This window comes from Anolis sagrei, chromosome 5, assembly GCF_037176765.1.
Source record: "Anolis sagrei isolate rAnoSag1 chromosome 5, rAnoSag1.mat, whole genome shotgun sequence".
NCBI classification, from domain to species: domain Eukaryota; kingdom Metazoa; phylum Chordata; class Lepidosauria; order Squamata; family Dactyloidae; genus Anolis; species Anolis sagrei.
This window is the reverse complement of record NC_090025.1, coordinates 85,412,221-85,426,456: the sequence shown is the minus strand read 5'-3', so window position 1 is coordinate 85,426,456 and position 14,236 is coordinate 85,412,221. Positions and strand designations below refer to the sequence as shown.

The window sequence follows — 14,236 nt, the reverse complement described above, 5'->3', positions numbered from 1 at the left end:
TTAACAAAATTTACGAGGCCATAAAAAAAAAGACTGCAGCAAAGCACTCCAGCAAAGGCATGCGGGGAATGCGGAAGTACTTCATCAGCGTCGCAGATGAACGATAAAAGCGACAGCTCCACTGACGGCCAGAAAAAGTTAAATAGACTCTGACTGTTTGTCTATTTCTGTTGTGTGTCTTTGGCATTGAATGTTTGCCATATATGTGTACATTGCAATCTGCCATGAGTCCCCTGCGGGGTGAGAAGGGCGGAATATAAATACTGTAAATAAAAATAAATAAATAAATAAATAATCTGGGAAATAAAGTAATGAGAAAGTATTGGTTTCTAATATATGTAATATCTTGATGCTTGTGGGTAAACAGTACTTCTTGCTGTTTCTTTGTCCATGTTGATGTGAAGATTGTCTGGGTTGCCTACTCTGGAACATGAAAATATAATTGTCCTTCTTTAGGGGTCCATTTCAAATCTATGATACTATATCTGTGTGCGTGTGTGTGAATCATATCTATCTATATCTATGGCTGGATGGCTCTTTGGCAGGAGGGCTTTGATTATGTTTTCTTGCCCTGGTGAAGGGAGTTAGATTGGATGGCCTTAAGTATTTTTTGTTAGTCATGGGGATTCTGTATGGGATGTCTGCACGGATTCTGTCGTTCGTGGGGTTCAGAATGCTCTCTAATTGTAGGTGAACTATAAATCCCAGTAACTACAACTCCCAAATGTCAAGGTCTATTTCCTCCAAACTCTGTGTTCATATTTGGGCATATGAAACACATATGGTCCAGATACATAATTGAATCCACAGTGCTCTCTTGATGTAGGTGAACTACAACTCCCAAAGTCAAGGTCAATGCCCACCAAACCCTTCTAGTGTTTTCTGTTGGTCATGGGAGTCCTGTGTGCCACGTTTGGTTCAATTCCATCGTTGGTGGAGTTCAGAATGCTCTTTGATTGTAGGTTAACTATAAATCCCAGCAAGTACAACTCCCAAATGACAAAATCCATTTTTAGTGATGGTCATTCCTTGGGTTAGTGTCCAAATTTGGTGTCAATTTGTCCAGTAGTTTTTGAGTTATGTTAATCCCACAAACGAACATTACATTTTTATTTATATAGATTGTTGCCAGACCATAACAAAATATTTTGTGATCAGCACAGCTGCATGTAGTAAAGTGCGAAGAGGGAAAGGCATGTACCATATGTGTATTTGGAGGCATCTCTGCACTGCCTCCATGGAAAGTGGAAAATAGACTTCAGATGTTATCTGTAATACTGCAGGAAATTACACTGAAAATATGAATGGAAGGCAAATAATCACAGCTAGAAACAGATTTAAAATGTATCATAGTACCTCCCTTTCATTAAACAATATAACTAACATCCTGTTGAACAAATGTGTAAGTTAAATGTATGCATTCATAACTGATATTCATGTTTATACCGTGGAATTATTAGCACAATGGCTAATGTCCACCAAGACTACCTTAACAGCCCAAAGCACTGAGTGATGGAGGTCTGTTCTGCTGACAACTGAGGCACACCAGGATAATATTTCTCTCTGTCTTCTATCATTAATCTCTGGAGCAACAAGCAGGAGTCCCCAATCATTTTTATTAGCTGGTTATAACCCTGTTTTAACAACAAAAGTTGCCATTTATCTGTATAAAGCATCTAAAAGGAGATTAGATTATAATAAATAATAATAATAATAAACTTTATTTATTACCCCGCTACCATATCCCCAATGGGGATTCGGAGCGGCTACATGAGGCCTAGCCCAAATGACAATTACAATAAAGGAAAACCAAAAACACAAACCAAAAACGTGAACAATAAACAATAACATCATAGTTACACAAAACATATGAATACATAACAATATAAAATTTAAAAAATATGCACAGGCACAATAATAATGGGCGGGGTACATGTAGTGATTAAAAGGACAAACTGATTAAAACTAATTAAAAACTCAGGCGAGATAAAGGAGGGAAGCAGGTAATTTATGGAGGAGGGCTCATTTTAGCGGGAGTTGTGGAATCAAGCTTTCCCATGAGGGGGGACATATACTCCAATGACAGAACTTTGAGGCAAAGCAATCATGTGGGATTATATACCTACTAATCAAAGGCGCAGCGGAAGAGCCAGGTTTTAAGGTTCTTTTTGAAGATTTCTAGGGAAGGGGCTTTCCTAATTTCTCCAGGCACCGAGTTCCAGAGTCGGGGAGCCACAGCAGAAAAGGCTCTCTCCCTTGTACTCACTAGGCGAGCTTGAGAGACTGGCAGGGGAGAGAGAAAGGCCTCCCCGGAAGATCGGAGGGCCCGAGATAGTTCGTGGCAGGAGATACGGTCATAAAGGTAGGCGGGTCCCAAACCGTTTAGGGCTTTGTAGGTGATAACCTGCACCTTGAATTGTACCGGAAAATAAACGGCAGCCAGTGGAGCTCCTTAAACAGGGGGGTTGACCGCTCCCTGTAGGTTGCCCCAGTTATTAATCTGGCTGCCGAGCATTGGACAAGTTGTAATTTCTGGGCTGTCTTCAAGGGTAGCACCACGTAGAGAGCATTACAGTAATCTAGTCTAGAGGTAACTAAGGCATGGACCACCATGATCAAGTCAGACTTCACGAGGTAAGGTCGCAGTTGGCGCACAAGTTTTAATTGTGCGAAGGCCCTCCTGGCCACTGCTGACACCTGCGCATCAAGCGTCAGTGCTAAGTCCAGGAGGACCCCCAAACTGCGAACCTGTGATTTCAGGGGGAGTGCAACCCCATCCAGCACAGGTTGCCACCCAATACCCCGGTCAGCCGAGCAATTGACCTGGAGGACCTCTGTCTTGTCAGATTTGTATACAGTGTAAAGGGGGTGAGGACATTTGATGCATATACTTAAGATTAAGGTATATTTGGTTACAAGTTGGCCACCCTCACTTTTTCTCTTTGCACTTGTATATTTATATTTTTTTACTCGGCCTATATGTATACTGTATGTTATATTTATATTGTGTGTTTTGATAAGGGCAATTGACTGATCGATAAAAATAATTTCGTTTCATCACAATTCCTTGTCAAATTAAAGATTACTGGTAGGAAGTGGCTGGAAATATCACCTACCTTTAACTCATTCACCAGCAGAACAGACCGCCATTGCTTGGTGCAGTTGCTAGTTTTTAAGGTAGATCAGGTCAAAGGACAATAAACACATATCATGTTTACATTATTTTTTTCATAATCAAACCACCAAAAATTGTTCAAGTGGCTATACTGTCACACATAGATAATAGTAGACTCACTTACGGAAGCACAATATAGTTCCACTATAATAGGATTGCAAAATAGAGCAAATTGGATTATTAAATCTGGTTTACATTTACAGTTAAATCATCAATATGCAGAGTCCCATTGATGACCATTCATATTAGCAAGAAGGCTATGCGTGAAACACAGTGTAAGTATAAAAACTTGCACAAAATACAAGAGCTAATCATTTTCTCCTTATACCAGTGGTTGCTATGAACACTCACAGCCTCACAGAACTGATCCTTAATTCTATTACTACAATGCAGCATGAAGTACTGCCACTTTGTCACAATTCAATTAGATGTGTATATAAATAAATATAACCATATACTTACTCAAAGCACATTCTTTTTAAGTTAATGCTATAAAAGTCCCATGCTTTATCACATAACTCTGTAGTCATCTAAAATGTAATTGCATAAGGTAAATAACATCAAAAGAAAAAGACAGGCATAAGTTACTAACTACAAAAATTCTTCACAATATTTATCCTATTGGTCAGTGTACAATGTAATTGTCCTTTTGTTGAGAATTTCGGTACAAATGTTTCCTTGCAAATTATAACTAATATCCTTTCTACTCTGACCTATGATGATATTGTAGTTAAATGGAATCAAGCAAGAAATATAATCACTGAGGTTGGGGCATAGAAAGAAATGGCTATTTTTTTACTTTAGCGAAAACCTCTTTTGGAATTTCTAAGTCTTCCAGTACCATTCTATGGTCAACTTCTTCAAAGTGAATGTAGAATCACAGTAGAGGATCTACGCAAAGAGTCTTAAGAAGGTATTCTCTCCAGAAAGCTCTAGGTCCTCCAGCATGACTAGAGGAAGCTGACCATAGAGTCCCCTTGGAAGACCTAGAGATTCCTAGGGAGAATAGTTGAATCCTTAAAAGTCAAAATCGCAAATGTGAGGGTCAACTCTAATGACATTGCACACCTGAAACACTTTGAATAAGATTATTGATGTTTATATTGTGCATAGTGGGGAAACATAATTATAATTGACTAAAAAGCAGGCAGAAATTAAACTGGGGGTGAGGCTAAAAAGAATACTTATGGATCTGTATTAAGTAATCTATAGATTTACTAGTTATAACTAAATTCTAACTAAATCATGTTTAAGAAAATAAATAATAACCATCTGTTTCTATAACTCTACCAGTCATATTTCCCCCTCTAATCTTCTAGCTCCAGTTAAGATTATGAAAGGGTTGCACTGATCTCCAACAGTGTTTATTGGACCAAACATCCCCTAAAATAAATGAATTAGGATTATATTGTTATGCTCTATAGCAACAGTGTTTGGAATTGCAGATTAGGAATTCTTAGGGAAGAAGGCATCTTTTCTTTTTAATTATATTGGGGAAACACAAGGCCAGTAATTAATTTTGAGTACAATTGAAAAATGAAAATACAGCAGAAAAGGTTTATTAATAATTACCAGCTGATCATCATCAAGTCCCAAAAGAGTATGTAAGTATGTTTCTGAAATCACTTTTAGCTTCAGGCTTAACTCTGGGTCAATACACATATTCCTGATGGGAAAAATACATGATTATTTTTTGGGAGAATATTACATCTTCAACTAAAAACAACATTATTTTGATAGGGTTCTTCCCCCCCCCCTCCCCCCCAATAGATCTCATTGCTGTGGTCTCTCCTACGTGAAATTTATTAATTAGTGTTAGCAGATGTACCCAATTCAGTATACAAATAACCCAAAAGGTTACTAAGCGATATGGAAAAATTATTACATGCAAGAATACATTATTTAGATAACCCCTGACTTAATCTGGGTTCCATGTTCTTTATTTGTTTTCAGCTAGTTGATGTTTTCACTTAAAATTTGTTAAGAGCACTTTCTATGTGGAAGGTCTTTACAGCAACTACACAACACTTCCCATATTTCAGTATTTCAAATCTTATCACATTTATAGCCCATGCAAAATATTACATACATACCATAAAATACTATATACTCCTTTCTCCATCATTTCTTTGATCTTTTCTTCTAAAAATTTGAGTGGATCATCTGGGCACATAATTAATAAACCAGATAGTAGGGCCTGCAAAGAAAAATTCATATCTGAAATTCTGATAAATAAAGCATACATCTATAAAAGTATAAAAATAAGTTGAAAATGTTAATCCCCTTATAGATTACTAGCTATACCCGCCACGTGTTGCTGTGGCAAACATCCCCACCTTTCTCCTCCTCCTTTCTTTCACTCCTTCCTTCCCTCCCTCTTTCCTTCCTTCCCTCTTTTTCTTTCTCTTCTTCTTTTTTCCTTCTCTACCTGTTTCTTTTCTCGCTTCCTTTGCTCTTTGGTTCCATCCTTCCTTGTCTCCTTCCTTCCCTCTTTCTCCCTTTCATTCCTTCTCGCCTTCTTTCCCTCTTTCACTTTTTTATTTCCTTCTCTCCATCCTTCCTTCCTTCTCTATCTTTCTTTTTTTCCTTCTTTCTCTCCTTCTTTCCCTCTTTCTCTCCCTCCTTCTTTCCTTCCTTCCTTTCTTCTCTACCCTTCTTTCTTTCCTTCTTTCTCTCCTTTCCTCCTTCCCTCCTCCCTCCCTCCCTCCCTCCTTCCTTTTCTCTTTCTGTGTATGTGTTTTGTGTGTGCATATATGTGTATGTGTGTGTGTGTGTGTGTGTGTGTGTGTGTGTGTGTATATATATATATATATATATTCACGGTTTTGCACATACAGTGTAATCTTTTGGTTTTTTGTGGGTTTTTTGCTTTTTAAGTCCATTTTGCTATGTTTTTCAGTGTTTTTATGATGATGATCACTCAATGGCCAGATAGGTGTATTGTGTCCAAATTTGGTGTCAATTCATCCAGTGGTTTTTGAGTTATGCTAATCCCACAAACGAACATTACATTTTTATTTATATAGATTGCTAACAAAAAGTCAAACTGATATTGTAAAGATTTAAGGGATTCAGCCTTCCTATAGCTCTACCCATAGTGTTTAGTGTCCAAGATGCTGGAAATAATAGCTGAACAGCATCTGCAAAGCCACAATTTATTCACCTATCTCTTATAATTATTTTTGTTATTTTACTCCTATTTTTAATGTTCCTACTTGTGCGCCAGTTAATACAGCATTCCATATCATGCATTTAGCAAAATAGATCCCAAATACAGTTGCTGCTTTAGATATCATATAAAATCTATATTTTAGGACTGTATTTGTGTTTTGTACAAAAGAAGTTTCTGATTTATGGTGAAACTGAGACAAATTAGTTCAGAGAGAATTTTGCCTTCTTCTGAGAATGAGGGCCCTTCCAGACAGAGCCCAAAATGCAGGCCCTGTCAGACTTTTACAGGAGGCGTCCGAACGTCAAGTAAAAGGATTAATTCTTGACAAAGCAGGAAACCCCTGTTTTGTTCCAAATTAATCAAATATCCCATTAGACTTGGGCCTTTTTGAAAGGGGACTGACTCCTCGATAGTCTGGGGAGCCAGTCCTCACACTCATCTCACTTGTTTGGGTTTCCAAAACACTCGAAAAGTGAGAAGGACACCCACTCCCTTCCCAAAATCACCTCCCCCCCCCCCCCCCCCCCACAAAGCCTTTAAAAGAAAATAAAACTTACCAGGCACCATAGGGCCTTTACAGCAGGCCTCTTGGCACGTAAAAATGATGCACCAAGAGAGGGGGGCAGAGGAAAAAAATCACTGGAGAGGCCTCATGATGCCCTGTAAGTTTTATTTTTCTTATAGGAGCTTTGGGGGGAGGGGGGGGGGATCAGTAGCTCCATGCACTTCTAGAAGTTACTGGGAGGGAATGTGGGCACTCAAGGTAGACAGAAATGTGAGCCAAAGCGGGATTTTAATAATAACTAGCAGTCCCCTGCCACGCGTTGCTGTGGCCCAGTCTGGTGATATGGAAAATAAAGTAATTAGAAAATGCTGGTTTCTAATATATGTAATGTCTTTATGCTTGTCGGAAAACAGTATTTCTTGATGTTTCTTTGACAGTGTTCACTTAGAGATTGTCTGGTTTGCCTACTGTGGAACATACAACATATAATTGTCCTTCTTTAGGAGTCCCTTTCACATCTATGATACTATATCTGTGTGTGTATCATATATATCTATCTATATCTATGGTTGGATAGCTCTCTGTTAGGAGGGCTTTGATTACGTTTTCTTGACCTGGTGAAGGAAGTTGGACTGGATGGCCTTAAGTATTTTCTGTTGGTCATGGGGGTTCTGTGTGGGAAGTTTGCCCCAGTTCTGTCATTTGTGGGGTTCATTCAGAATGGTCTTTGATTGTAGGTGAACTATAAATCCCAGTAACTACAACTCCCAAATGCCAAGGTCTATTTCCCCCCAAACTCCATCTGTGTTCATATTTGGGCATATGGAATATTTGTGCCAAGTTTGGTCCAGATCCATCATTGTTTGAGTCCAGAGTGCTCTCTGGATGTAGCAACTACAACTTCCAAACTCAAGGTCAATGCCCACCAAACACTTGTAGTATTTTCTGTTGGTCATGGGAGGCCTGTGTGCCAAGTTTGGTTCAATTCCATCATTGGTGGAGTTCAGAATGCTCTTTGATTATAGCTGAACTATAAATCCCAGCAACTACAACTCCCAAATGACAAAATCATAATTTTTTGAGTGATGGTCACTCCTTGTGTAGTGAGACGTTTTGCTGCCAAATTTGGTGTAATTTCGTTCATTGGTTCTTGTGTTTTTAAGGTACTCATTATGCACAGAGCATTTATATATATATAAATAATAATGATAATAATAATAATAATAATAATAATAATAACACTTTATTTGTACCTCGCTTCCATCTCCCTAAGGGACTCGGTGCGGCTTACATGAGGCCAAGCCCGCAATACATCAATAAACAGAACATCAATAAAATAAAACACCAATAAGCAATCAATGTAATATAAATCATAAACAAAATAGACAATAAGCAATCAACAGTAACATATAAACATTTTAAACCAAATGCCGGGCCAAATGTGGTTTTGGTGCACATTTCTGTCAGGTCTGGATGCACCCTGAGTGAGCAGGCATTTGAATTAGGTCTCCGGAGTTAAAAGTCCAAAACCACACAGCACTATGCCAGCTCCCTACAAAACAAATAGTCCCTGTTAAATGAATCAAAAAGACCAATTGTGAAAAAGTAAAATCTATTGATTTAACTGGAAAATAACATTGTTCTTGTCTAACCCTCCCCTGAAAGCAGAGGCACTTAAATGTGATTCACAACAGTTGGATTTAGCTTAAATATCAAGGATGTGAAATACAATAGGTGTCACAAATATGCAGCATTAGATAAAGTCCTTTAATTTTGTCTACTGCTCCCTCTGCTGGATTGGAATAGAACTTGCTTTTGAAAAATGTAAGTGCGCACAGGCAGTCCCCAAGTTACAAACATCTGATTTACAAATGACTCACAGTTAAGAACCGAGATGAGACAAAAGGAAGTGAGGGAAATCTACCCCTAGGAAAGGAAACTTACTCCTGAAAGAGTTATTTACATAGGAGAAAAGGGTCTCTACTGAAGTTTTATCACCAATCCTTGTTTCCACAATAAGCCAAATTTCTCAAAATCCAATTATCACAGGGACAGAAAGTGAGGTGGCTGGAGTTACACTTTAAAATGTACCTGTTCCAACTTACAAACAAATCCATCTTAAGAGCAAACCTGTCTTATTCGTAACTTGGGGACTACCTGTATTCTCTTACTGCATTAGGACAGCAAATAAATTTAATTTCATTACCATGACCATTTGGCTGATGTCTCTATATATAAGCAATATATGACTAAATCATAGAGGGCAAATGACGACAAGAACAGAATTCAAAACAATTTTGACAAATTAAGAGAGATGGGCCAAAACTAACAAAATGAAGTTCAACAGTGACAAATGCAAGATACTCCACTTAGGCAGAAAAAATGAAATGCAAAGATACAGAATGGGGGACGCGTGGGTCGAGGGCAGTGCTAGTGGAAAAGATCTTGGAGTCCTCATGGACAACAAGTTAAACATGAGCCAACAATGTGACACAGCAGCGAAAAAAGCCAATGGGATTTTGGCCTTCATCAATAGGAGTCTAGTGTCTAGATCCAGGGAAGTCATTGTACCCCTCTATTTTGCCTTGGTTAGACCACATCTGGAATGCTGTGTCCAATTCTGGGCATCATAATTGAAGAGAGATATTGACAAGCTGGAATGTGTCCAAAGGAGGGCGACTAAAATGATCAAGGGTCTGGAGAACAAGCCCTATGAGGAGCGGCTTAAAGAGCTGGGCATGTTTCCAAATGAAGCACAGAGTGTTTGAGGACCAGGACATCCGTAGGGATACCAAGGTGCTTGTTTATAAAGCTATTGTCCTCCTAACCCTGCTATATGCCTGCAAAATGTGTACTGTCTACAGATGTCACATGCGTGGAATGTCTACAGATGTCACATGCAACTCCTGGAACGATTCCATCAGTGCTGCCTTCGGAAAATCCTGCAAATCTCTTGGGAAGACAGGCGGACAAACGTCAGCGTGCTGGAAGAAGCAAAGACCACCAGCATTGAAGCGATGGTCCTCCACCATCAACTCCACTGGACCAGCCACGTTGTCCAGATGCCCAACTACCATCTCCCAAAGCAGTTGCTCTACTCCGAACTCAAGAAGGGGAAACGGAATGTTGGTGGACAGGAAAAGAGATTTAAAGATCGGCTCAAAGCCAACCTTAAAAACTCTAGCATAGACACTGAGAGCTGGGAAGCCATGGCCCTTGAGCGCTCCAGTTGGTGGTCAGTTGTGACCAGCAGTGCTGCAAAATTTGAAGAGGCATGAAAGGAGGGTGAAAGAGAGAAACGTGCCAAGAGGAAGGCGCATCAAGCCAACCCGACCGGGACCGCCTTCCACCTGGAAACCAATGCCCTCATTCAGGACTGTAGCCAGGATTTCGATTCGGGGGAGGCTGAGTTTGTTTCGGGGGGCGGGGCTAAGTCTGAGTGAAAGAGGGTCTACCCTAGCAAACCTTCTGTATCGTTACCCCAATACCCCCAAGCATATGGAATATATTGAGTATGGTGATCAGATCATGATATGAATAAACATAACAGTTTAAATAATGCACCAGTAAGGCCTTTTCGTGAACCACCATGAGAATTTCCGGGGGGGGGGGGGCTGAAGCCCCTCAAGCCCCCCCCCCCCTTGGCTACACATCTGCCCTCACTGTGGAAGAAGATGCAGATCAAGAATAGGGCTCCACAGCCACCTACAGACACAAGAATTCTGATCCTGGAAGACTATCCTTCTCGGCCAACGAGGGATCGCCTAAGTAAGTAAGTAAGTAAAGACTGTCAGAGTTAGGGCATGTCTGATGTCCTTGGGAAGTGAGTTCCAGAGTCGGGGGGCCACTACCGAGAAGGCCCTCTCCCTCGAACTACTCTTCATGATTTGCTAAAAAAGGTTTCAACCCTCCCCGAAATTTTTTTTCTGGCTACGGTCCTGGTAGAGGCTCCTTCTTTGGAAGCTTTTAAACAGAGGCTGGATGGCCATCTAAATGCAATTTTCCTGCTTCTTGGCAGGGGGTTGGACTGGATGGCCCATGCAGGGGAGGCTCAACCCATTACGCAAAGTAAGCATTTGCAGTATTTATTATTTCGATTACTTCTACCCCGCCCTTCTCACCCTGGAGGGGACTCAGGGCAACTTACAAACGCACAATTCGATGCCGGCATCACGTAACAGTAGTAAAACAATATAGCAGCAATTAACAGTTAAACAACAGTTCCTGCATTACAACAATAAAACCAATAAAACCAATACAAACCCATTACTCCTCATTAACGGTCAGCGTTCACCATCTCATAGTCTAATTTCCAATTCCACTTTGTCAGTCCTGTCAGTCCTAGTCGTCTGATTGTCCTTATCTAGTTGTCAGATTGCCCAAAGGCCTGGTCCCACAACCACGTCTTTACTTTCCTCCTGAAGGAGAGGAGGGATGTTGATGACCTAATTTCCCCCGGGAGTGAGTTCCACAGGTGAGGGGCCACCACTGAGAAAGCCCTGCTCCCCGTCCCCACCAACCTCACTTGTGATAGCGGTGGGGTCGAAAGCAGGGCCTCTCCAGATGATCTCAAACTCCGGGGTGGGACATAGAGGGAGATGCGTTCGGACAGATACACTGGACCAGAATAGGGCAGTGGTTCTCAACCTTCCTAACGCCGCAACCCCTTTATATAGTTCCTCATGTTGTGGTGACCCCCAACCCTAAAATTATTTTCGTTGCTACTTCATAACTGGAATTTTGCTACTGTTATGAATCGTCATGTAAATATCTGATAGGCAGGATGTATTTTCATTCTCTGGACCTTGGGAGTTATAGTTGCTGGGATTTACAGTTCACGTACAATCAAAGAACTTTCTGAGTTCCACCAGAGATGAAATTGACCCAAACTTGGCACACAGAACACCCATGACCAGCAAAAAATAATGAAAGCGTTAGGTGAGCATTGGCCTTGAGTTGTAGTTCACATATCTCCAGAAAGCACTGTGGACTCAAACAATGATAGATCTGGACTAAACTTGGCATGAATACTCAATATGCCCAAATGTGAACACTGCTGGGAGTTTGGGGGAAATAGACCTTGACATTTAGGAGTTGTAATTGCTGGAATTTATAGTTTACCTACAATCAGAGAGCATTCTGAACCCCACCGACGATAGAATTGGGCCAGACTTCCCACACAGAACTCCCATGAGCAGCAGTGCATCTTGGTGGTCTTTGGCGACCCCTCTAACACTCCATCGTGACCCCCACCCAGGGGTCCCGACCCCCAGGTTGAGAAACACTAGTATAGGGTTTTGTAGGTCAAAACCAGCACCTTGAATTGTGCTCGGAATTGAACCGGCAGCCAGTGGAGCTGACACAACAGGGGGGTGGTGTGCTCCCTGTATGACGCTCCGGTGAGTAATCTGGCTGCCGCTCGCTGGACCAGTTGAAGTTTCCAAACAGTCTTCAAGGGCAACCCCACGTAGAGTGCGTTGCAGTAGTATAGTTGATAGACCTTGACATATGCGAGTTGTAGTTACTGGGATATATAGTTCACCTACAATCAAAGAGCATTCTGAACTCCACCAATGATGGAATAGAACCAAATATGGCACACAGAACTCCCACAACAAACAGAAAATATATATCAGTGATTGGTTGTCGGGGGATACTGTTTGCTTACTATTAAAAATTACCTAGGGCCGCCTCTGGGCCCATGAGGTCTCTTCCAACTCTAGGATTCTATTATTCTAAATTCAATTTTAAAAGCTCTTCAAGATATTAGTTCAGTTCCAAAACAATGCCACACAAATACAGTACTGAAGGTGTGACTGGTAAGGAAACTCTCCTTGCGACTCTCTGGCCTAGCGGGATGGAGGTGGATCATAAGAATGCATGCCTACTAGGCCAGCACAGCAAAAAAAGGGAGGCCTTCCCTGACAACGTGTTAGACCTGGTTTCATCCCTCTCCAATTTCCCCAGGCGGCCCTTTTACCTCATAGATGTCAGGGATGGAGTGTTTCTTGAAGTAGGCCCTGAGTTCGGGGCCCACGCCTTGAAACGTAGCCATGGCCCCACGGAGAGGAGAGGAGGGGGTCCTCCTCCCGGCCTGGCCCCCTGAGGTGACCGTTTGGCGGTCGCCTAGCAACCGGGCTGCACGTGCCCTCGAGCCAAGCCCCGGGTGGTCAGCGCGCGCCGGCCCACTCGCCCTCGCCTGCCACTCAAACTGCCAGACACCAGAAGTATTCAAAAGGAGGAAAGGAGGAGGAAAGAATGTGGCAGCGCCATTCACACTAACCTTTTTATGTTGGGGACTAGCTGTCCCCTGCCACGCGTTGCTGTGGCCCAGTCTAGTGATGAGAAAGTAACGAGAAAGTGTTGGTTTCTAATATATGTAATGTCTTTTTTATATATATATACATTTTTATTAGTGATTGACAATAAAAAAGGGGGTTGAGAAGGGGGGAAGCTTGGGAGGGTTTATCTCTCTTCATATAAACATTTCCAGTAGATATTTCTTTCTTTTCTTCTTTTTCTTGGTAATGGGTCTATATGGATTAGGTTTCTTTATTATTATTGACTAGCTGTCCCCTGCTACGCGTTGCTGTGGCCCAGTCTGTTGATCTGGAAAATAAAGTAATGAGAAAGTATTGGTTTCTAATATATGTAATTCCTTTATGCTTGTGGGTATACAGTATTTCTGCTGTTTTTTGTCAGTGTTGATGTGGAGAGTGTCTGGTTTGCCCACCTTGGCTTTAAGGGTCCCTTTCAAATCTATGATACTATTTCTCTCTGTGTGTGAATCATATCTATATCTGTCTATCTATCTATCTATCTATCTATCTATATCTATGGCTGGATGACTCTTTGTCAGGAGGGCTTTGATTACATTTTCTTGCCCTAGTGAAGAGAGTTGGACTGGATGGCCTTAAGTATTTTCTGTTGCTCATGGGGGTTCTGTGTGGGAAGTTTAGCCCAATTCTATCGCTGGTGGGATTCAGAATGTGCTTTGATTGTAAGTGAACTATAAATCCCAGTAGCGACAATTTCCAAATATCAAAGTCTATTTCCCCCAAACCCCATCTGTGTTCATATTTGGGCATATGGAATATTCGTACCAAGTTTGGTCCAGATCCATCATTGTTTGAGTCCACAGTGCTCTCTGGATGTAGGTGAACTACAACTCCCAAACTCAAGGTCAATGCCCACTAAACCCTTCTAGTGTTTCTGTTGGTCATGGGAGTCCTGTGTGCCACGTTTGGTTCAATTCCATCATTGGTGGAGTTCAGAATACACTTGGATTGTATAAATCCCAGCAACTACAACTCCCAAATGACAAAATCCATTTTTTTTTTTAGTGAGGGTCACTCCTTGGGTGAGTAGATGTCTTGTGTCCAAA

At 41.2% G+C, this 14,236-nt stretch overlaps 1 protein-coding gene across 1 annotated transcript in view; it reads right to left on the bottom strand.

Annotated features, from left to right (window-relative positions):
• The window catches only part of FBXL13 (F-box and leucine rich repeat protein 13), an 83,050-nt gene extending 70,083 nt beyond the window's left edge, over positions 1 to 12,967 (bottom strand). Inside the window, exons 1-4 of the mRNA XM_067468828.1 lie at positions 12,833 to 12,967; positions 5,269 to 5,372; positions 4,748 to 4,841; positions 3,638 to 3,705 (exon numbers count right to left, since the gene is read on the bottom strand). Coding sequence (XP_067324929.1) covers positions 3,638 to 3,705; positions 4,748 to 4,841; positions 5,269 to 5,372; positions 12,833 to 12,907 — 341 coding nt within the window. The 5' untranslated portion in view covers positions 12,908 to 12,967. The remainder of the gene's footprint in view (positions 1 to 3,637; positions 3,706 to 4,747; positions 4,842 to 5,268; positions 5,373 to 12,832) is intronic.
• Positions 12,968 to 14,236: the final 1,269 nt, after the last annotated feature.